This window comes from Hemicordylus capensis, chromosome 3 (genome assembly GCF_027244095.1).
Source record: "Hemicordylus capensis ecotype Gifberg chromosome 3, rHemCap1.1.pri, whole genome shotgun sequence".
In the NCBI taxonomy this organism is placed as follows: Eukaryota; Metazoa; Chordata; class Lepidosauria; order Squamata; family Cordylidae; genus Hemicordylus; species Hemicordylus capensis.
The window spans coordinates 69,011,885-69,037,195 of record NC_069659.1 but is presented as its reverse complement, the minus strand read 5'-3'; the positions used below and the strand labels follow the sequence as shown (position 1 = coordinate 69,037,195).

The 25,311-nt window shown below is 40.4% G+C and overlaps 1 protein-coding gene across 7 annotated transcripts in view; it reads left to right on the top strand.

Annotated features, from left to right (window-relative positions):
* Positions 1 to 25,311, top strand: part of CADM2 (cell adhesion molecule 2) — a 717,808-nt gene that overhangs the window by 526,626 nt on the left and 165,871 nt on the right. For all 7 annotated transcript variants that reach the window (XM_053306333.1, XM_053306332.1, XM_053306337.1 and 4 more), the window contains 3 exons: positions 8,263 to 8,415; positions 13,440 to 13,577; positions 20,565 to 20,735. In XM_053306333.1, coding sequence (XP_053162308.1) covers positions 8,263 to 8,415; positions 13,440 to 13,577; positions 20,565 to 20,735 — 462 coding nt within the window. The remainder of the gene's footprint in view (positions 1 to 8,262; positions 8,416 to 13,439; positions 13,578 to 20,564; positions 20,736 to 25,311) is intronic.

The window sequence follows — 25,311 nt, the reverse complement described above, 5'->3', positions numbered from 1 at the left end:
CTGCTTGCTTTGCAGGGCACTCTAGTATCCAGGCTCTATGGTATCCCAGTGAAGGGAAGGGGAGAGAGCCTCAAGCAGCGTCCCACAGCGTTCCGTGGCTCCACACGAGCACTGGGAGGGGGTAGGCAACCTCCCCTGCTTGCTGAACCTGATTTTAGAGGAGGGGCTGGGAACTGGGTGACCCTCTTTTGACAGAGCCCCGTTTGAGAGCTTGCCGAGGTTTTACACGGAAGTGCTAACCCCGCCTTCAGACCTCAAGCCCTGTTTTTGCTTGTCCTGAGAATAGCCTCCAAGAGTGGCAAACCAGGGGCTGGGCTGCACCAAGAGGGCTACCGCCAGCCTAGATTGCACAGCTTCATTCAGACTTCACAACATTAGTGGGGCCTTGGCAGGTGTGTGTGTGTGTGGGGGGGACTGTGTGTGTGCTTAGCAAAGCAGTGTGTGGCAGGAAACCCCCTGAAACAACAACTGGCCTTTGATTTAATTGTTCCCAGGCCAAACATGTAGTATTTAATCTTATAACAGATGAACTGAATCTTTGGTTACTTCATACTTCAGGACTTCACTTTAGTTTTAGTCATTTTCCTTTGCAGAAAAAAACAATCAGAGGGAGTCATTTTCTCCCTATATTTGTTGGGTCTCCAGTTAAACACAGACAAGCAGCTAAAAAAAAATGCTAATGCAATCTATACCTTGTACAAATACATAGCAGCCAGATCAAGAAGTAATAGTTCTACTGTATTGATCAGACTTCACTAGGAATACTGTGTCCAGTTACGGGCACCACACTTTAGGATGCATATTGATAAACTGGAATAGGTTCATAGGGACCACATAGTGAGGGGTCTGTAAACCAAGTTCTGTGAAGTACAGTTAAAGAAGCTGGACATAAGAATTTAGAAGCTGGACATAAGAATTTAGCCTGGAAAAGAGAAGGCTAAGGGAAGATGCAATAATTGTTTACGAGCAAGGGCGAGACTTGAACCAAAGTCTTACGATGAAATTATGAGGATGCAGATTTAGGGACTTTTACACACAGCAGGCTTTACCATAGGTTTACTGGGAGGCTTTACCGAGAACTCAAAGTTGTCTCAAAAAACTGGCACAATTAGTGGATTTTTTTTTACCCTGATATAAATCAGGCCACACTCTAACAAACCCAAATTGTGTGTGAACCTCCCCGATAACTCACAGGGACTTCAGGTAAATCTGCCTGATATGTGAATACACACACTCCTTTCTGGAGGAGATGCGAGTTGAAGGGCTTTTAGCCTATGTGAAAAACTTCGCTGATGAATTTCTAACTGTGACTTTAACTGTGAAACAATCTGCCTGACATAGTGGGAGGCTCTCCTCATCTGAAGTTTTCAAACAGAGGCTGATTAGGGATGTTGTGGCAAGAGGGGTTATCTCGGTGAGGGAGGGAGGATCCTTTGTTTTATTAAAACTGTAATGTCTAACAAACATTTAAAATGCAACAATAAAAATACAATGAAACAAAAGACCGTAGCAAGCATCAACGAACAAAGAGGTAAATACTTTTAAATATCTACATGAAACCGCTGGGTGAGGTCATCAAGAGATTTGGTGCTCGGTGTTATCAGTATGCTGATGACACCCAAATCTACTTCTCTCTTTCATCTGCTTCATCAGGAAATGGTGTTCATTCCCTAAATGCTTGCCTACAGGCAGTAATGGGCTGGAAGAGGGATAAAAAATGGAAGCTGAATCCAAGCAAGATGGAGGTGCTTATTGTAGGGGCTCAGAATCTGAAGGATGAGTTAGATTTCCTTGTGCTGGATGAGGTCACACTCCCCCAGAAGGAGCAGGTACACAGCTTGGGGGTACTCCTGGAGCCAGACCTCACCCTGGTATCTCAGGTGGAGGCCGCGGCCAGGAGTGCTTTTTATCAGCTTAGGCTGATTCGACAGCTGCGTCCATTCCTTGAGGAGGATGACCTCAGAACAGTGGTGCACCAGCTGGTAACCTCCAGGCTTGACTACTGTAATGCGCTCTACATGGGGCTGCCTTTGTATGTAGTTTGGAAGCTTCAGTTCATTCAAAATGTGGCAGCCAGGCTCGTCTCCAGGGCAACTCGGAGAGATCATATTATGCCTGTTTTGAAACAGCTGCACTGGCTGCCGATATGTTTCTGGGCAAAATACAAAGTGCTGGTTATTACCATTAAAGCCCTGAATGGCTTAGGTACAGGTTACCTTAGAGTGCGCCTTCTTCGGTCTGATCCCCTCTGCTCCAGTAGCCACCAGCTCATCTGGTGGCGACTCAGAGGTGGACCTTCTCTGTAGCCGCTCCTAAACTATGGAATGCACTCCCTGCAGAAATCCATAATTTGAACTCTTTATTGGAATTTAGGAGAGCCCTAAAGACCTACCTGTTCAGCCTGGCTTTCCAGAGTTCTTAAATTGTTTTAAAGGTTTCTTAATGTATTGAGTTTTTATAAGGTTTTGAATTGTTCTATCTTGTTAGCTGCTTTATTGTATTTTTAAATCTTTGTTCCTGATCATTGATAGACTTTAACTGTTTTGTGATATTTGTGAACTACCCTGACCTATTCTGAAAGGGCAGTCTGGAAATCAAACAAACAAACAAACAAAACTATTTTTAAAAACCTATAAGGCAGCATCTCAGGAAATATTGGGAAAGGCCTCCTGAAATAAAATCTTATTTAGATCCTGTACAAAATTAAAACCTTGCAGGATACCATAAGAGAAAGGACCTGGAGCAGAGTTCTAACTGCTGCTTCTATCTGTTAGGCTTCTTAGTTTATAGCTTTTTTCTTATTTATTTTATTTATTTATTTAGTACATTTCTATACCACCCTATACAAAAAGGTCCCTCAGCAGTTCACAATCTAAATTTATAACTTTTGATTTGAAAATTTTAAATGTGGTTTTAGGCCTGGTTTTTAAACTTATATTAATTTTATTATTTTTAATTGTTTTATTACTGTGGTGAGCCACCCCAAGCAGTAGTGTATTGGAGAGGCAAGATATAAATATTTTAAATAAAATAACAAGTTCTCCAGCATGACCTGCAGATGCTACCCAAAGAAGGCATGGAGTATCAGAGATTGGGTGCTATCACAAAGAATGCCAACTTATACATCAGCATCCAATGAACTTCAAAGGGTGACAGATCATACAAGAAATAATATTTGAATAATTTTATAGGTGAGCAGATTCAGCAGGAGAAAGTGAACTTGGATTTAAGGGTCAAACTAGCATCTTGAATCACACCTAGAAATGCACTGGTAAGCAAGGCAGCTAATATAAGAGAGTAGCATAACCTTGACTGATCATCTTGAATTTATCAAGATTCTTGTTGCTGTGATCTGTCATTAGCTGAAACTAGTTTAAGTTTTCAGAGGTCCTTAAGGGCAATCTCATGTAGACCATGCTGTAGTACTGCTATGTAAAGGTGACAAGGGTGTGGGTAATCAAAACCAGATCCATCGGGCCCAGTACATGAGTGTAGCTGGTGCACCATCTAGAACTGAGCAAAAGCATTTCCAGTCATAGCTATCACCCAGGCACCCAGGAGTATGGCCAGGCCCAGGCACCCTCCAAAGCTGTGAACAGCCAGAAGAAGCCAAAAACCTACCTTCTGATAAGTGGATCCCCTGATCAAAACAATCTTTCTTGTCTGGAGTTCTTTTTAGCTTGTTCACTCTCATCCAGCCCATCACCAACTCATACACTTATTCAGAACTACCACTGCCTCTCCAGCTGGAGATGATATAATGGAGTTTCATCAGTGTACTAATGACATTCCACTTGGATGACCTCTCCTAGCAGAGATAGATAGATAGATAGATAGATAGATAGATAGATAGATAGATAGATAGATAGATAGCATGGGGGACAAGATGAAGCTTTGCAGGACATCATAAGCCAAAGGAAATATTGTTAAGCAGTTGTTCTCCAGCACCACCTTCTGGAACCTAACTTGTCAGGAAGAATCATACCCACAGCAAAATAGTGTCCCCAAATCCCATCCTATCAGCTGCAGTGGCACAGTGGGGAAGCAGCTTGCTTAGAGCGCAAGAGGCTGTTAGTTCAAATCCCCGCCGGTGAGCTTCCTATACTGTGCCTAGTAAATACTTTTTTAGTCACCTATATTGAGCAGCAGTAATATAGGGAGGTGCCAAAAGGCATAATCTCATACTGTGTGGGAGGAGGCACTGGTAGACCACTACCTGTATTCTATCAAGAAAATCACATGGAATGATTTGACATTGACTCGACTGCAAATATTTCCTTTTTTCTTAATCCTAGCCTATCTAAAAGGTGCAGAAAAATACAATGACTGATGGTATCAAAAACCACTGAGTGGTCCAGCAGAGCCAATCACATTCTTCTATCTCATGCCTATCATAGGTCATCTACCAAAGCTCTTGAGTTGGGTTGATCACTACACACTTGAACACTTTCCCCAACAGGCGAAGTACAGGACAAATCAATAATTGTCTAGTATGTTGGGATCAATGGAGAGCTTTTCAGCATGGGATATATAACTGCCATTTTCAGACAAGATGGCACTCTGCCTTTTGTGAGTGATGTATTAACTGTCTTTCACACCTACTTGGCCAGTCTCTGCAACAACCTTTATCAGTTAACAAGAGAAAGGGTCAACCATGTATGTGGATGTACCCAAAGATCCAAGGATCCTATCTACATCATCAGAATGAACAGGCTAAAATGAATCCATAAGCAAAGGTCAAGTAGGTGCCAATGGTGTCTCATTTGCCATTTGTCAATGTTGTCATGCTGAATGCAAGCAATTTTATCTTAGAAATGCTTAGCAAATTGGTCAAAGTGGACTATGATTTATGGACCACAAGTACCTGCTAGATAGCTTTCTGAAGACGCAATTCTGGCAGGGAAGTATGCTCTCTTCCCTGCTACCATCACCACAGAATTGGTGAGGAGTCCTATTCCAAAGACTCTTCCAGCTCTAAAATCCTAAAGTGATTCTAAGGGAGTTTATCCTTGTGTCTTACATATGATATTTGCATGTGATATTGTCAATGCGAGCATTAATCACATGAACAACAAAAGGAACCCAATGTGTGTTGAGCATTAAAGTTCTTCTTCCTTCATGCTGCAGAATAGTTGTTTGGTGGAAATATATGAAAATTGCTTCATTTACCTTTTCCTGCAATAAATAAATAAATTGAAGGGGGAAATTGCATGCTGGACTGAGAATTTAGTTTGACAAATATCTACAGCATTTTTTAAGATGAAATATCTACAGCACTTTTTAACTATGATCTGGGAATTATTAACATTTTGCACTGGTATTGCTCTACTACTGCTTATGAATATTCATTTAATATTTTCTCTTATTTCCTGTAATTTATATCCTTACAAAAATAGCAGTGTCTCATTTTGATTTGGATATTTTTAGTGAGGTGGTTTTTTTTAAAAAACCCAGCATGATATCTCAGACATTTGATAGTCTCCATTTTCTTCCAACCATCTGCATTTTCCTGTTGAACTTCTCAAAAAGGTTCTTTATAATGAAATTTGTATAAAGTATTCATCGTATTAATTTTTTGGCAAATTAACTTGACAGATTCCTTCTGTAGATATTTCATTCTCTGGTCATATGTTCCAGTAAATTTCTATTCAGGGTTCTGAACTGTTTATGAGGTGGAATGAAGGTCCAGTTCCAGTGTCACAGTTGGGGTGTAATTTAGGGGTGGCAAGTGTTGAACAGTCTCAAAGAGCACAGGCTGGTTGTACTGTGGGAGCAGAGTACTGCCAAGATGGCATTACACGTTCACATTGCTGTAGGTTGGCACCATTTTAGACAAGAAGGCAAATCGTTCAGGTCACCTTTATGCAATGTACATGGCTGGTGACATTTTGGAAGGCATTTTCATGCCCTGTGATTACAAAACTGTGTACTAGGTAGATTAGTTCCTTCTTGAGCCTGAGGAAGGTGTAAAGACATACCAGGATTCTCCAGTGCAGCCCAAACAATGGAGAACTTACAGAAGCCTCACCATTGCCTCAAAAAGCCACTGGATAAAGGGAATGTTGTAAAGCAGGGTTAATTGTGCTAGTCCACCATTGCAAGGAGGATGCATTCCCATCATCCTTGGAAATGATCAAGAAAATACATGTATTATGTCTCTAGTGTTTATTATTATTATTATTATTATTATTATTAATTTGATTTCTATACTGCCTTTCCAAAAATGGCTCAGTGTGGTTTACACAGAGAAATAAACAAATAAGATGGATCCCTGTCCTCAAAGGGCTCACAATCTAAAAAGAAACATAAAATAGACACCAGCAACAGTCACTGGAGGAACTGTGCTGGGGGTGGATAGGGCCAGTTACTCTCCCCCTGCTAAATAAATAGAATCGCCACGTTAAAAGGTGCCACTCTGCCAAATTGGCAGGGGTTTAATGAAGTAAGCTTCAAATTTAATATGAAATACTCGAAATCTTGCCTAGTCCATTCACATGGGATAGTCTTTTGCTGCTGCAGCAATGAAACATGGTAGATCTTGAGTGTCTTAGCAAGGTGCCAAATGATGGCATGGCGGTTAGATTAGGAGGCTATTCACAAGCATGTGCAAAACTGTGCTAAGGGCATGCAGTCTGGTTTTGCACGCACTTGTGAACTGCTGGGATTGGGCCTGATCCCCAGAGCACCATGGCAGCAGATCCTCCTATGGAGCCACCCTTCTAAACGAAGTTAAGGGAGCAAGCGCTTAACCTTAACCTCATTTTTTTGGTCGTGTGTCAGCTGCAAGCAGCAACAACTGGCAGATTTGGGGAGGGGAGGGGGATGCACAGAGCAGTATTGGAGCTCCGGGGGCTAGGTGGCACAGGGTGGCACGTCTCAGCACCCCAACCCTCGGAGCTGCTAAGCAGCCAGTGCTCATGTGGGCGGGTTAGTTGCCCACCCAGGGACAGCGGCGTGCTCGTCTGCAGGGAGGTAAGCTCTTTAGGGCTTCTTCCCCACCAACCCTGCAGCCTTTCTCAGTGCTTGTGAAAAAGGGCTCTAGGACTTGATATATCCAGGTTCTAATCACCACTCAGCCAGGTAACTCACTGGGAAACCTTAGAACAGCCACTCTTTCTCAATATAACCTATCATGAGCCGGGTCTCACCTGGTTTGTGCAGCAAAGCGGGGAGAGCGGGCTAAGCCCACTCTTCTCGCACACGAGCAGGGAGGGAGCCTTGGGCAGCCAGATCAGCCACCCACACGACTGCCGGCTCTGTGACAGAGCCGGCGGGGGCTGGGGGGAGCGGGGGCCAATTGGCCCCCGGAAGCTCCAGCATGCCCTGCGCAAGCCATACTGTGCGCCGTGGCTACTCACAATTTTAAAGAACGGGTTTGTGGAGCGCTCGCTCCGCAAACCCGGTTTTAGGGAAGGGGTACTTAGTTACTCCCTTAACTGCCTGGGAGCCACCGGGCTCACCTGCGAACCCAGTGGCTCACATGGTCAGCCGAAATCAGCTAGTCTCCCCTAGCCCGATTTCAGCTGATCGTCAGAATAGCCTCCTTGCCTTACAGGATTGTTGTACTGTAAGGGGCGTGAACCATGAGTTGCCCTGAAATCCTTGGACTAGATGGGATACATATATGATTAATAAAATACATAATATAAACATTGAATATACAAAATATGAACTTCCTTTTGTATGTAAACACCCTAGAACATATTAAAAATACTACATAATACTTGCAGTGAAAAACACAGTGGTTGACATCCAGACGACTAAAGCGTATGCATAAACAGTATGCAGTTGAACCATCTCTGTAATTCTGTCAGCTCTCTTACAGACACATTCTTGCACAACAAAGCTAGCTCTATCACAGCAGACACTTCAGAGAGGGCTCCAGGAGAAGTGCCTGCTGGCTCCATTGCACAAAAGTGCAAGGGAACTGATGGAGCTGCAGGGCAGTACCGCGGCATGCTTGGAGGTGCTGCTTGCACTTTGGTAGTTGGCATGTCAGCTGATGTGTGCATAGTGATGCAACAAGAATCAGTTTGCTCATAAGGATGGTGATATGAAAAATAACAATGCTTTTGAAATTTTTTTTTCCAATTTGGATTTTAAAAGAACGTCTTATTTTCATTTGACTGCTGTTTCTCTATTGTCATTTTTGCAAAACCATGCCTAAAAGATTTCTTTGAACTCTAGATTAAACCTGCTATACTGAATTTGATGCTTTATTTATGAACATTTTGAATAAATGCCTATATATTTGTTTTACAGCTTTGAGGGACAATAGGATTGAGCTGCTTCGAGCTTCTTGGCATGAACTGACCATCAGAGTCACTGATGTGTCACTGTCAGATGAAGGGCAATACACCTGTTCTTTATTTACTATGCCTGTCAAGACTTCCAAGGCTTTCCTCACCGTTCTGGGTAAGTAACAGGCTGAGAATACCAGTCAGAACAATTGACAACATGACTGCTATATAACCTTAAGCAAGATTCATCATAACATGAATATATCTAGGCAAAGTGGCTAATTTGCATTCTTCTGCTATTCCAGTGACTTTATACAGTTGGAAAAATTGTGAAAAGTAGATTTATAGCTACTGCTTCTGCCGTTTGTGCTTTTGAGCAATGTGCAAATGGAGAACATGTGAATCTCCCATAGAAAGAATACATGAGATCATGGAACTCATTTATCTTGGCCTGAGGAAGATTGCAAGTCCCCCATGCAAGTTGCTCAGAAGCATGAAAAGTTGAATGCCAATAATTCATGCATGTACGTTTGCTGCATCTTGCAATGTTTGATTTTGCTGTATGTGTCAATCCAGAAACTTAGGTGTACCACTTCCTCAGTGGGCTTACAGAAGTGCTTCTGAAGGGAACCACGATATGTTTTACAGCCTGAGTACCAAAAATAAAAATGTAGCATGTGTGTGCTCTTTCCCACACAATGTCCTATATGGGTCAAAGAAAAAGAAAGCAGCGTGTGATATGTCTTGGCACTACAGAGCTTCCTTGTATCCTTTCCTCTATAAGACAAGGGCATGTTTTTACTTGGATGGGTAGCTTCATTTGGGCATTAACTTGAAATGTTCTGCTGTTTTCTCCAACACTTACGGAGACATGTAAAAGCAGAGAAGAAGAAGAAAGTTACCCAGAAAATAGTTGAGACAATTCATGAAAACCCATGAATATGATGAGCATACTACATGCTGAAGATCTGTCAAAAGTTCAAAATATACCCATGTGCCCAATATGTTTTAAAAGCTGGTAACCCAACACAACAAGGGCAAATTGCATTTGGAAGCAGGACTATCCTTTTCCCACAGGTAAAGATAAAGTGTGCCATCGGGTCAGTGTCAACTCCTGGCGCCCACAGGGCCTTGTGGTTTTTCCTTGGTAGAATACAGGAGGGGTTTACCATTGCCATCTCCCACACAGTATGAGATGATGCCTTTCAACATCTTCCTATATCACTGTTGCTCGATATAGGACTGCCCTTGAATATCATCCTGTGTGCTAAAAACCAAAAACTGTGTGTTTGTGTGTGTGTGTGAGAGAGAGAGATTGCTCATTCATGCACATACGGCTCTTGTACTGCTTGTATGCCATTGGGCAGTTGACTTCTATGGAGAGTAAGGGTACTGTTTATCTTTAAACCTCCACATCCTATAGGTCAGCTGTGTCAAAGCTTACAGTGCCCACGCTGTTTTGAGAGAGCTATAGGTCAGTAGTTGAACACATACTTTGCATGCAGAAAATTCAGTCCTTGGCAGTTCCAGTAGGCTGGGAATGACTTCTTTCTGAAACCCTGGAGTTGCTTCCAATCAGCATAGACAATAATTAGATGCACCAAAAGTCTGACTCGGTATATAAAACAGCTTCAATATTTCTTGTGCATCACAACACATACATAGGCTGTTGTCGCGCATGGTGATCTGTGGATCTGAAAGGTTACCCCTGAGTTTGGCCTTTTTTCTTTCCTTTTCTTTTTCATTCTTTTAAAAGTTTTCCCCCTCTGTTTTGACGCCTTGTATATAGTAAGGTGAGAGTTGAATTTAATAAGACTGATGTAAAATGTTCTGTGTGCCAGTAATATTAAACTTAATCCAGCCAGGGAATTGCTTTTGTGCCTAGGATATGAAATATGTGCCTCTGCTAGTTCCACTGAGACTATTTTACCAGTTTGACGTTAAAGGGGAGGGGGAACCAACTCAGAACAGAGTATTCAAGGATAAAGACCAATGCAGGTCAGTTTTTAAAGAAGCACATTTTAACATCATAAAAACAGGTGGTGATTTAAATTCAATGTGCAGTATAGCTCCCAATATAATCTATTCTGTTTCTAGAGAAAGGATATAACTATGTTAAAAAAGCATTTATCATTCTGTAGTTTTATAATTTTTGTAATTTAAGGGCAATTATTGAATCAATTGAAAATCTTTCTTCCTGTAATGCACATCTGCCATCTTTTTAATTAGCTAGAAAATTTCTTCATATCCATCACTTTTTCATTCTTATAGATTATTAGATTTTAATGTTAGGAATATTTTTAAGGAAATCATAACATGTCATGCATTCCAGACAGAGGTAATTTTTTTTAAAACCCCTCTGGTTTCTTTTATGTTGACTAATGTTGAAGAATAATCAGTCACTTATGAATCTTGAGCAAAGAAGGTAAAGGATAAAGGAAGATGCAAGTGGAATTTACAGGGAGACTGCCTTTTGTCCACAGATAAAAATCAATGAATTACACAGAGGAGTGTCAAGCTGTTTACCTTTTGAATTTTTTTTTTAAGTTGATAGGAGAATACATTTTTCTCTGCTCACAATTATATAGCTGAATAGTTGTATATTTATTTGAAATTTCACTATTGTTTGGGTTTGTTTTTTTTAACCTGTACCCTAATTGTTAATTTGTTGTCTGTCTATATGTCATATCCTTGGTTCCTGAAAAGAGTGTCTTCAGTCTGGGAATTTGTCAAAGCCTGGCGCATTTTATACTGTTAACATCCAAGTGATGGTTGACCCACTGTTCCTAGTGTGATTTGTGACTAGTAATTTATCCTATTTTTCCAATGCTGCTTCATGGTTTCCCCTGTCATTAAGTAATGACTCATAATTTTTATTTTCCTGCTTCTCACCCATTAGTCTCCTCCTTTCTGCTGCCTTCTCATTCATCATAACATATAGTTTTCCTGCTTTTCTGTTTTCAACTTATAATTCCTTTTCTCCCTTGTATCTCTCCAGATGGGAGGTCTGACTCCATTCCTTCTCACAGTAGCTATTTTGTCTTTGAACAAGCAAAAGGTTTGCAAAAATGTTATCAGATCTGCAAACAAACACAAAAAACACAGGATGAACAATAATCCAGCACAATAAATCACTAAGTCTGTCCCTTAAGTGAGAACTATTGAGCAAAAGTCCAGTATGAACAGCAATGTGCAATTTAAAAGTCAAACATGAATAATCATATGCAAGCACGATGCCTAGCTTTGTTTGTGCTGGAATATGGAACTGATATGGTAGTAAGTGGTTATGATTAACAATACTTGCCAAAGTCTGTTCTTACAATAGGGAGCTTTCTGTGTATAATTGTTTGTTAATGCTAGGCTTTGAACTGGTAATCATGAACTGGAAGGGATTCTGGAGATCTTCTAGTCTGTTCAGTGCAGAAACTGATGAGCTACAGGCCAGCACAATGCAAGATAGCTACACTGTATGTCTTTAAATGGCCACTGTTGATTAACGGCATGATGTACAATAGCTACCTGAAAATGGATGGTTTTTCTTTGAATAAGGAATGATGAGCTATATTGAAAACTAAAAAGCTATACTGAAAATCAGATATCTGTGAAAATTGTCCTGAACATGATATGCTAGTGTTCTGGAATGACTAAAATATCTGCAAGAGGCAACGGTGGGAGGACAATATTGTGGAAAAGGAGAGGAGAAAGCACAAGTTTCTTTTCTTGAACTGTAAAATTAGCACCAAAAGTGCCATCACACCCTAGGAGAAAACCCTAAAGATAATGTTTGCCTTACAACTCTCTTCCTTCAGCAGGGCTTCTTGTTTGTCAAACATCTAAACTAATACTGTTTGATTGACTCAGGTTTAACTGATTCAGAACCTCTATTATCTCCCCCCACCATTTGTGATTCCCCTACCCATCCCTTCATTTCTATTGAAGATGCTATTGTATTTGCAGTATCTATTGATGATCCCTATTTCTCCTTATCTCCGTGTCAATATCATTCTATGAGATGAGGTTTGGGGGGGGCAGAGTGGGTAGGTGTTTTTTAACTATAATTTGTACTGTAGAATTGAGTGAGAAATCAAGGTAAGTGGGGAAAGAACAATAAACTAGAATGCAGCAAGCCAGTCTGATGATTAGTTGGGCCTGTAGCTACTGGTTCTTGCTCTTGACAAGACAAGTAAATGGAGAAAACAGGGCTCATTTTGTCATGCTTTATTCTGCTCTGAGGTCCACAGCTCATCACCTAGCAGACGTACAGTCTTCTAAACCTGTTGGCGCAACCAGATTTGCTCCAATTGCTGGTCTGTCTTCCTGTGGTACACAGATATCCTAGGGCTCCAGCTGCACACTGAGTCCAGTTTCACGGTCTGCATTGAAATTCAATGTTTCTATGTAGTCCATGAAATCATAATTTATACAGTATATAAATTATCATCATATGAGTTGATCATAACATTGCTGTGGTCTGAAGAAAGGACTCATGGTGACAGCAGTGAATTTTAGATTAGTATTGCTAATTAAACTGAGAAAAGTATAACTTAGAATGAGTCTGTGCCCTATTTTATTTCTTCTATTAGACTTTTCTCAGTTCATATTGTAAATTTGTTCCTGGTCGATAAATATCTTAACCGCTATACCTCCTCCCAATTCTTTTTCTTCTCCCCACCCCCACCACTTTTTCCATCTGTTTCCCTTGTCCCCAACCTTTGATAGGTATTGTTATTACACTGAATACTTAAATTTTAAAAAGTACAGCTCTGATATATTGAGTGTTTCATATCAATCAGATTATTTTATTGAAATCTGCTTTTAATGTATATGGCTCTTGATTCTCAGCATGATATGCTTATAACCTAGAATCTGACAATTCGTTCATACCTGAAATGGACAAAAAATCTTTTTTAATCATACACATTTAATTTTGCAAGGTTCAAATTATTTATTTGGTAGGAGGGGGGGGGAAATGAGGTAAGCACTAGCTGCTAATATATTGTATATGTAGCACCTGGTGTTTGAAAAATTAACTGTAGATTAACTGCATCCATTATCAGCCCAGGCATTGCTGACCTACAGTTTGATAGTCTTTTACCAAAAAGTCTTTAACAAGACTGTCATTTTATCTCTCAGCAGCGATAAAAGTATTTAAAACATCTCATTAGCAACATTATGACTCATTTGTTTCCTTTTTATTAGGTGTTCCAGAAACTCCCCAAATTAGTGGATTTTCTTCACCAGTTATGGAAGGTGAAAGAATGGAGCTTACATGCAAAACTTCTGGTAGTAAGCCAGCTGCAGATATCAGATGGTTCAAGAATGACAAAGAGGTGAAAGGTATTGTTTGGAACAGTATATTCATTTTTAAGAAACAATTGTTAATTAAACATGCAAATCAGTGGAACTGATTAGCAAAATGCTGTGGAGAAGAAGTTGTTGTACCATGGACTATCCCTAGGTTATTTAAAATCTATGGAGTTTTCAAAATCCAAGTTGATTGTTAAGCAATGTGCATTAGATATGGAGAAGCAGATAGAGCTTAGTCACATGCCCAGAGGCATTATGTTGGGAAACCAAAGTGTCAATAATAAACCAGCAACATATCATGGTATAATAAATATTCCCAAGTATTGCAAAGCTCTAACACTAATTGGTCTCAATGTGCTTCAAACAGCAATCCTAAAAGAGAGATATAATAAAATACCTTATGCTGACATATTTTGCCCCTGTAGCTGTGGGAGTATGACAGTAGCACATGTACTGCTATATTGTCATTTTTATAGGGACATTTGAGATTATTTGTTACCTCTCATAAAAGAATTTCCGAGGCATTCAGATAATGTTTAACTTAATTTGTTTTTAACTGATACATCTGATGAAATTTCTTTAAGTGTTGCCAAGTTTTGTTCAGTAACTGGGCAAGTTCACTGGAAGCTGTTACCTTCATCAGTCTAGCATACAGTTTGAGTGCTGGTTTTATTATTAGTTAAACTGAATTATTGATTTAAAGTGATCTTTTCTTTTGTTTTTCTTTGTTGGGGTTCTGTATAATTTTGTTTTTTGATTTTCTGTATTCTGATCAACGATCGAAATAAAAACAATTCATTCATTTGATTAGCAAAATATTACAATTTCATTCCTTGCAGATAATCAAAGAGTAATAAAGCATTTCAGTAAGCAAATACTAAGTATTTCTCACATTGCTAAGATATCAGTAAAATGGGGAAGGCAAAATTCTATACATCAGTGCTATATCAAGTGTTCCAACTGGCATATAGCACTATTCTTCCATTGTAAGCCTAATCATGCACAGGAAAGACAGAGAGTGAGCCCTTTCTCACAATCATGAGAAGGGCTTGGTGGAGGGAGATGGGAAAGTCTGCTCAAACTTACCTTTCCTGCAGACAATCCCTTGTTGCTCCCTGGGAGGGTAAATTGCCCCGGCAGCATGGAGGGTTGGTGGACGGGACATATCCCTGAATTTCCATAAGGCATGGTGCATCAGTACCAGTTAAAAGCAGCTGTTGCTGCACATGAGCAGCGAAATGGGGTTAAGAGAGTGAACGCTCTCTTAACTAGGGGTGTACACAGAACCGTCTGACCCGGTTCAGTTCAAGGCTGGACTGGCCTTGAATGGAACCAGGCCAGTTCGGTCCAGCCCTCCATCACCTCCCCCCGGTCCAGTCCCGTACTGTTCCCCGAATTTATTTATTTTTTTAAATTAAAGTCAAGGAGAAGTACCTGTAGCCCCTTCGGGGGCCTTGCTGAAGCTGTGGGGGGGGGGGTTTTCCCTCTTCCCCTGCTGGCCTTCCTCATCACTGCCGCAGTCTCTCCAGAATGCCCTGCCAAGGGCTCGACTTCTGCTCATGTTTAGGGAGAGCGGGCTTGACCCACTCTCCCCACCAAACCCCTCCCAGGTTTACACACCAATTGTGTGTAGCATGTCACAAACACAGACATCAATCTGTTTTAGTTCAGCGCATCACTCTTGCAGTCTGCAACTCTATTCCATTCCCACATTTGTACGTCCCTGATCCATGCATCTTATTGATTGCTCTGACTGGGTGGGGCCATTACTTCATTCCTCTTCTGCCCTCTTCCTAGCAGGATTAGATCAGGAGAACCATGATACTATGGATTTTTTACCTCCTCTGCCTTAGCTGAACCTGATGCTCTTTCTACATCCCAAAAGCTTGGCCCATGCTATTACTAGGTGAATTGTCACTGTGCCCAGGAGCAAATGCAAGTTGCTACAGTGCATTTATTGATAAAAGGAAGCAATGAAAAATCAAACAGAAGACAGAAAAAAGGACTGTTGAAACAACAACAAAATCTTCAGCAAATGACCAAATAATGATAATCCAATAAGTAGGGGTTAGACATATCTTCTAGGGCACAAGTTTCATAGCTTAGATGCCCTGCAGCAAACTGGCTGCTTGGAACCCTGGCCAGCAAGTACATCACTGTGGCATCCTCCGACAGTCGCATGATATATTCAGTGAAGGCAAGCTAGTCAATAGGCTCACAACGAGAACCTAAAGTATAATGAATATTTAAATTAACTAAATATATTAATAATTATATTAATCTTTACTAACTATATTAAACTATACTGCCTAGAGATGCATGTATCGGGCAATATATAATATAATATAATATAATATAATATAATATAATATTATATTATATTATATTATATTATATTATATTATATTATATTATATTATATTATATAAGAAGGTAGGCTAACAGTGTTGAATATAGCCTGACTTCTACCTTATATAGAATGTTTAGGCTGAACTCTAATCATTTTTCACTCTTTTCTTTCTTTAAAGTGGTGCTTCAGGCAGAGAGATTTCAGAATTATCTGTTTACCTAAAGTTTAAATCTTTAAATATGTTGAAAACTCAGTCTAGACATGATGAAAATGGAAAACCTTTCCTTACTCCCCCCCCCTTTGCTGTGACACCACTATTGTGACCTGAGAAGATAGCTCAAAAGTACCAGAGACTGACACAATGTTGATCTTTTGTGCTGAGTTGGCTGACATGTTTTACATTCTAGTTCTTCCCCCAGGACAAACAAGATTACTGCTGCTTAAATCATGGCAAATAGATAAACCTGATGATGTTGTTTTCTGGGGCCAATGTAATGGTGTCCCCTTATGATAAATATTTTAAAAATTATCACTCCACTCCCTCTTTCAAAATGAAATAGAGACAATATTGCCCAGCATCTGTAACCCTACTCACAGTGACTCGTGAGTAAACCCCTGACCAGGAGGCTAAAACCAGCCTCCCAATCTCAGGGTTCTCCCCAGAATGCCCCGCTCAGAGTTCAGCTTCTGCTTGTGTGCAGGGGGCTGGTCTGGAAAAGCTCAGGGGATGCATAGATGTATGTGAGTGAGACCCTCAGAGTGTGATGGAGGCATCTCACTCCCAGGTTGACAGCTCCTCTGCCATTATGGAGAATGAAGGTTTGGCAGAAAAGGACATCAGTCTGAGGAAGAGGGGAATGTTCCCTTAGAAGGGACCCCTTTGTTGGGTGATGCACCATATCCTCTCGTACAGAAGATAGTCTTCCAGTTGCTGAGAGGCTTCCTAGTAGTGGGTGATTCAGTTGTTCGGGACATAGAGAGATTGATTTGTGACCTGCATGTAAACCCCATAGTGACTTGTGAACATCACACAGTGTCTAAATAGGTTGTTAGGCAGCGCTGGGAGGCGTCAGCTGTTGTGGTGCACGTTGGCACCAATCAAGTTGGGAAATGCAGTTAGGAGGTCCTGGAAGACAATTTTAGGCTAATAGTTAGCATATTGAAGTCCAGGCCCCCCAGGTTAGCATTCTCTGAAGTGCTGCCCATTCCACATGCAGAGCAACCAAGACAGGTGTGCACAAAACTGGTTTGCCCAGTGATGCATATTGGGGCAAAAGTATGCAAAAGTACACATATGCTGATGGGATCTGAGCTGTCAGTGACTGACCAGGAAAGAGATCTTGGGGTCATGGTGGGCAGCTCATTGAAAGTATCTACTTAGTGTGCGTCAGCTGTGGAAAAGTCAAATTCCATGCTAGAGTTCATTAGGGAGGAGACTGAAAATAAAAATGTTGTCGTTATTTATTCGATTTCTATACCACCCTTCCAAAAATGGTTCAGGGCCGCAGAGAAATAATAAATAAATAAGATGGATCCCTGTCCGCAAAGGGCTCACAATCTAAAAAGAAACATAAGATAGACACCACCAACAGCCACTGGAAGTACTGTGCTGGGGGTGGATAACGCCAGTTACTCTCCCCCTGCTAAATAAAGAGAATCGCCACGTTAAAAGGTTTCTTTTTGCCAAGTTAGCAGGGGTTAATATATTATAATATTATAATAAATATTATAATATATGTTTATAATATTATAAACATGCATTATAATAAATGTATTATAATAAATGTTAATATTTATTTATATTATAATACATGTTAATATTATAACGCAGAAGTGGGCAACAAAGATGATCAGGGGCCTGGAGCACCTTCCTTATAAGGCAAGGCTACAACATCTGGGACTTTTTAGTTTGGAAAAGAGGTGACAACAGGGAGACATGTTAGAGGTGTATAAAATTATGCATTGGGTAGAGAGAGTGGACAGAGAGATATTTTTCTCCCTCCCTCACAACACTAGAACTAGGGGTCATCCCATGAAACTGAAGGCTGGGAAATTTAGGACCAACAAAAGGAAGTGCTTTTTCACACAGCACATAATTAATTTATGGAATTTTCTGCCACAGGATGTGATGATAGCCACTAGCTTGGATGCCTTTAAAAGGGGGTTATACAAATTCATGGAAGACAGGTCTGTCAATGGCTACTAGTCAATCAATGGCTATGCTGGACTAGATTGACCTTACACTTGATCCAGCAGGACTGTTCTTATGTTTGTACTGCCAACAGCCATTGTTCTACCAGTGCCAAGGCAGGATCTGGTTGGAAAGATTAGTAGTTAGTCCTGTGTGCTCCTTGGAGATAAAACCTCCTTCCTGGAGGAGGGAGTGTTGTGCAGCTACCAGCATTAAAAGTGGACAGTAACTAAAAGGCTGAGGTTGTTAGTGTATGTGCACTTTAGCTATGCCCATGCTCACCAGCAGCAGACAGGGTGCACCTTCCTTCTCCCACCTTCATTCCCTGATATGCAGTGCACCTTTGATGAAATGTAAGACATATACACGACTCTTTCCCCCCTCTTCTATTTCCTTTGATGACCCTGACAACATTCATCATTGCTGGATCTGAGTTCTCAGGAAATTTGGAAGAAACTGCAGATGCTGATGAAAGCTGAGATCTTGCAAGGGCTACTACAATGACACTAACTGTTTTCCTTTATCCCTGCCAGTAAATAGCACCCAATGGAAATCAATAATCTTTTTGTCTGGAGTTATCAACATATGTTTTAAGGAGGACAGAATGTCATAGATTTGTATTTATAAGTGCCCCACTCAAAAATCACAATTTGACATTTAACAGTCATTTGACAGATGACTGTCCCATATTTAATTTCCGGATTCTTTAAAAATGTGTTAAATACTTAATGGATCTGTGTCTTCCCAGGATTCTGTAAAACATTTTTTTACCACGATATGTCTCCCTGGAATATAATGTCTATATTGCATGTTATATCTTCAAGATAAATTTATCTTCAAGATAAATTGTTATTTTGTATAATTTTTCATTTGCTGCTCTACTACTTGGGATTTTGTGGCCATTTAACAACTGCTTTTGAGACTTTGTTCTTGATGCTGACTCGCTGTCTTTTTAAGATCCTTCTGAGATGTTTCTCAGGAATCTTTTTCCCTGTTTAAGTGGTGTAAGTGTTGACTGGATGTGTAGACATTTGGAATGAAATGTCATCTATATTACTGATATTCCCACCCTGTTTTTGTTTTTAACCTGCAGGCACTGGTTCTCCAAGATGCTAACAATGTTTTGTAAAACTATAAAGCTAATGACCAGGTGCTCTATGCATAGTTACTGTCTTCCGTCCCATGCTGTAGTCAGACCCTGTTTTCTTGACCAGACCATTTCTAAGCTCTTAGTCCAGAAAAATGAACTTGTGAAATAGGGGAAATTCCTTCTGAACAGTGGTACATATGCTGGTAACCTCCAGAATTTACTTCTGCAGTGTGATATATGTGGGTCTGCCTTTGTACGTAGTCCGGAAACTCCAGATGGTACAGAATGTGGCGGCCAGGTCTGGGTCATCTCAGATAGACCATATCCTTTCTTTGCTGATAGATCTACACTGGCTGCCAATAGGTTTCCGGGCAAAATACAAAGTGCTGGTTATAACGTATTAAGCCCTAAACAGCTTGGGCCTTAGGTATTTAAGAGAAACGTCTTCTTCATTATGAGCCCCACCGCCCATTGAGGTCGTCTAGAGAGGTCCATCTCCAGCTGCTGCCAGCTCGGCTGGTGGCCACACAGGGACGGGCCTTCTCGGTTGCTGCCCCAAGATTGTGGAATGCACTCCCTACTGAAATACGATCTTCCCCATCTCTGACAATTTTTTTAAAGCATGTGAAAACCCACCTTTAAAAATAAATTATAAAATTAAATTTTTAGGTTTTAATCTGTTTTTGACTTTTAAATTGTTTAAATTATTTTAACTTTTGTATATGTCTGTAATTCATTTTATGTTATTGTTATTTGCCCAGAGATGAAAGTTTGGGGTGATGTACAAATTTGATAAGTAGGTAGGTAGGTAGGTAGGTAGGTAAGTAAGTAAATAAATAAATAAATAACTCTGGAACTTTTTCATCATTAATCACCTTCCAGAACTTTTAGTGTCATAGGTAACTGTATTTAGTATATTTATATTTTATCAAAATGTTTTATACGTTATTTTCTTCTTTAATCATTTTTTTCTGATCTAAACCCTTGGATGTAATTGGGTAAAAACCCTAACAAGATGATTTAAGAAAAATATATTCTGCTTCTTTAATGGGCTTCATGGGAAGACTATTTGGGTTGTAATCTAGTTATATCAAAGATAATGAGGAGCAGAATCTCATTTTGACAGTTCTGCCTTTTGGTTGATATTGAAATTGCTTTTCCCATCTGTGTCTGTGTACATTTGGGAATGACAGCATTGGTAGTTTTGTAAGACAAATAATGGAATGTCTGGAAATAGAATTTTGTTTGCTTTGAAAGAGTGAGCAAACATGATGAGAGGTGCATTTGTCGTTAGCTATATAAAATTGCTTTATGTACTGTATTCTTCTTTTGTCTTTTATTATCCCAAACCATAGTGCTAAACTATAGGGAACTTTACTTTTGCAGATGTTCAATATTTAAAAGAAGAAGATGCAAATCGGAAAACATTTACTGTCAGCAGCACAATGAATTTCAAAGCAGATCGCAGTGATGATGGTGTAGTCATAAGATGCAGAGTAGATCACGAGTCCTTGAACACTACGCCACAGATAGCAATGCAAGTTCTAGAAGTACACTGTAAGTAATATGTGCATATACTTCAAAATCTTAAAACATTGTTTCTATTTCAAAGGGAGAAGTTTCTTTAATAATTTGGAATTTTTTGTGTAGGATATATTCCTAATTTGGGGGGAAACTAACTTTTTTTGACAGATTCATATCTAGAAGTATTCATAATCCCCAACTTGAATTTGGTGAATATTTACTGAAAGATCTGTTTCCATAACTGGAGGGGATTGTTCATAGTTTTCAGAAGATCCAATGTTTCAGAAAATCCAATAGTTAGTTATTTAGCTAGTTAGTTATGTCACATTCCATACATGTAGTTTGTCTGGAATAAGTTTTGTATTAGTTGAAGTGTGTCTAATATTATAAGGATTATCTAAACTACTGTATCCAGAGGTGTAGCTATAATTGAGCAAATGGGTTCAAAGAACCCGGGGGCCCCAGATCTTGATGGGCCCCCAGCTCCACCCCTCCCTATTTTTTCTTCATTATCTCCCTCACTCTGAAGGGCTGCCAGAGAGAGGGGTGAGCACGGCCCCTCTCTCCCCTAGCTACGTCCCTGACTGTATCAATAACTTTAAAGTAAATTGCCTGCATACTCCATTCTATGAAGAATGACAGCTTTAAACTGGAGAATTATTATGACTGTGTATCTCTGTGCTGAATATGCTGATCAATATGATTTTGCCTATCTAGGAGCTAGTGGGTGATCTAAGGTGCATAAGAAAACAAGGGGGGGGTGTTCCTAGTCTACGATATCTCTGGTTTGCAGAGATTAATGGCTATGCTTCCTGTTTTAAAATCCTTTTTGCTTCTGCTATGCTCTACTTATAAACAATATAGGCTATCTACAGGTATATATTTAATTCACTAAGGCACTAATCCCATGTGTGGCAGCTCTCGTGAGAGTTTGCGAGCAACTGCCAGATATCCACGGGTATACTGTCACCAGCTGCGGGCAGCAAGAGAAAGTGCTGGCCGGGTCGGCCAGGGAGGTAAAGCACTGGCCAGTCCTGCGGGTGGGGAAGAAAAGTGCCGGGTGCCGGCCAGGCCAGTGGGTGGGGAGGGAAGGGAAAGCAGACTGGGAAGGGAATAACGGACTGGGTCTGAAAGGTGGGGAGGAGAACGGACTGGGGCTGATAGAAGGGAGGAGAGACAGGGAGGACTGGGGCGCAGATGCTCTGTGCGAGGTCAGCTAGTAATATTCTATTGTTCTAATCCAAGAAAACAACCGTATAGCATTGTCTTTGGACTTCGCCCCTCTCAAAGCCATGAGGTGTGTGAAACCCACAGAAAACACACACATGCACACAAGTGACAATCAGGCTATACAGATGCAGCATGTATACCTTTATATGAACTATAATTTAAGTATATTATAGTTATATACTATACTATACTATACTATACTATACTATACTATACTATACTATACTATACTATACCCAGATCACATAGTTCTGCCGCAGATCACAGAATCTCCTAGTTTGCAAAACTGTATTTTCTCACATTGCCTGAGTGAGAAAGCAGTTACTTATGACTCGTTTCCAACTATGTTCATAGTTTAAAATGCGAGCTGCTATTAATTAGAAATCATAGCTGATATCTTGCTATGACTAACAAAGCACCAGCTTCTGAAAAGTTCAGCTCACTCAGGTCCACTACTGGCTCAGCAGTGTGGGCATATTATGACAATCCCTCAGGGCATTATTTCAGGTGAACAGAGGGTTTCCAGGGGAAGCGGAGGTCATTGAAATTCCCTTCCACACACCCTAGCACCAGTGCGGTGTTAGTCTGGAACTCTTCAAAAACACTGGTACTTCTTACGCTGCACCGGTGCTTTGTTAGTCAGAATGTCAGCCAGTAGGATTGCAGGTAATAACATAATAGATTTACTTTAGCACTACTATGGAGCGTTAACTGTTCAGTGTGACAGGCAAGGCAGCGTGGTGTAGTGGTTAGAGTGCTGGACTAGGACCAGGGAGACCCGAGTTCAAATCTCCATTCAGCCATGATACTAGCTGGGTGACTCTGGGCCAGTCACTTCTCTCTCAGCCTAACCTACTTCACAGGGTTGTTGTGAAAGAGAAATGTAAGTATGTAGTACACCGCTCTGGTCTCTTTGGAGGAAGAGCGGGATATAAATGTAATAATAATAATAATAATAATAATAATAATAAGCACTACCTTGGCGTGGTTGTGGGGCTTGTGTGCTCTGAGGAAGGTGAGAGCTACGCCAGAGGTCCAACCATACTGGACAGGTCTCACCAGAGGAGCCAGACAAAGAGTGCTTCTCCCATCAACAATATGGTGAGACGTAACTTTAATAAATCTATACCGGATCGGTCGTCGCCCAGGTCAACAAGGACCGCGCCAGGTGCTATAGTCCCTGGACATCTGGTGGCAAGTGGGCAACAGGACTCAGGATCTTCAGTTGAGCAACCAGGGCTGAAGACAGCAAAGTTACTGGAAGAAACGTCACTTAACCGAAAAAAAATATACGAAAAATGCCAACAAGGAAATAATGATCTGCTATTACAAGTCTAGTCCAACTAGAAGAGGTTATTTAAAAAGAATGTACCAAATTTGGAAAGAGAAGCATCCAGATACAGAAATAACAGAACAAAGGCTAGCAGATACATAATAAGAAATAAAGTATTCACAGGAGTTGAGCTGGAAGAACTGGAAAGAGCAACACAGGCCCAAGATATGGAAGAAGAATTACCACCAATTGAAGAAGCTGCGCAGGCGCAGGTGGAGGAGGTGTTGGAAATCGAGGATGCCACTGTTACTGAACTGTTTCAAAATCAAAACCAGGCAACCACCCCTTTGCCTTCACTTCAAAAACCCAAATGCCGTTTAACAGAAAAGCAACAAGAACTAAAGCAAAAAATAACTGAGCACATGAACCAAACAACCACCAGGGTTCAACTTCCAGCTCTAAAAACAGTTGCCAAAAAACAACTTGCTCAGCCATTAAAAGTTGTCAATGCTGCACTTGCAGAGATAACAATCAATAATTTGCAAGAAACAAACCAACTAATGTACAGTGCAGCAACAATAACAACACAAGAGCTCGGATATAAGATCAGTGGACCTGTAAAAAAAGAAAGCAGTACATCACCTAAATGGAAGATTAGATTAGAAAATAAAATCGCCAGGCTTAGATCAGATGCTAGTAAATTGAAAGATATGAAAGACATGAAGCTGAAGAATGAAAACACCAAACAGTATCTGATCCAAAAATACCACCTAGATTCAAGGAAAAGTCCTGGAAATAATAAAGCAGCAAATAACAGCAGTGTTAAAGAAGATTAGCAGGTATGAAGCCAGAATTACACAACACAGGCAGAATCTCCAATACCAGACGAATCAGAGACGTTTCTACCAAAGCATAGGAGAAACTGCAAGAAACGTAGAAACACCAAATAAAGAAGAAACAGTGCAATTCTGGGGGAAATTATGGGACAATCCAATAGATTATAATAAAAAAGCAGGCTGGATGAAAGAGGTCAAAAAATGTAACCAACAAATGCAAGATCTAATAATAACACCAGAATTAATAAGAGAAAGAGCAAAGAAAATTAAAAATTGGACTGTGCCAGGTGACGATGAACTGCATGGCTTTTGACTTAAACACCTAACAAGCTTTCATAAACAACTATCAATCACATCATTCATCACATCGTTCAATCACATCGTTCAATCACATTTTGCAAGGAGGTGATATTGAACAATGGCTAACAACTGGGAAAACTCATCTCATCATGAAACACCCAGCAAAAGGTGCAGCCCCAAGTAATTATAGACCAATAACCTGCCTGCCAACCATGTTCAGATTATTAACTGGAATAATAGCAGACGAAGTGATGCAACACTTATTAACTAACAAACAGCTTCCAGTTGAACAGAAAGGAAATTGCCCGAACACCAGAGGCACAAAAGACCAGCTGCTGATTGACAAAATGATTTTAGAAAATTGCAAGAGAAGAAAAACCAATCTAAGTGTTGCATGGATTGACTACAAGAAAGTCTTTGATTCATTGCCTCACACATGGATACTAAAATGTTTAGAAAGAACTGGTGTCAGCAAAAACATTCAGATATTTATTTTAAAAAGCAATGAGCATGTGGAGTACACAGTTAACAATCAATGGCGAGACACTTGGACAGGTTAGCATTATTATTATTATTATTATTATTATTATTATTACATTTATATCCCGCTCTTCCTCCAAAGAGCCCAGAGCGGTGTACTACATACTTGAGTTTCTCTTTCACAACAACCCTGTGAAGTAGGTTAGGCTGAGAGAGAAGCGACTGGCCCAGAGTCACCCAGCTAGTATCATGGCTGAATGGGGATTTGAGCTCGGGTCTCCCCGGTCCTAGTCCAACACTCTAACCACTACACCACACTGGCTCACAGCTAGAAGAAGCTGTTAGAAGAGGCATTTTCCAAGGGGACTCACTATCCCCTCTGTTGATTGTAATCGCCATGACCCCACTTTCACAAATACTAAACAAAACAGGCCTTGGATACCAAACATCTAAAACATCAAATAAAATCAACCATCTGCAATACATGGAC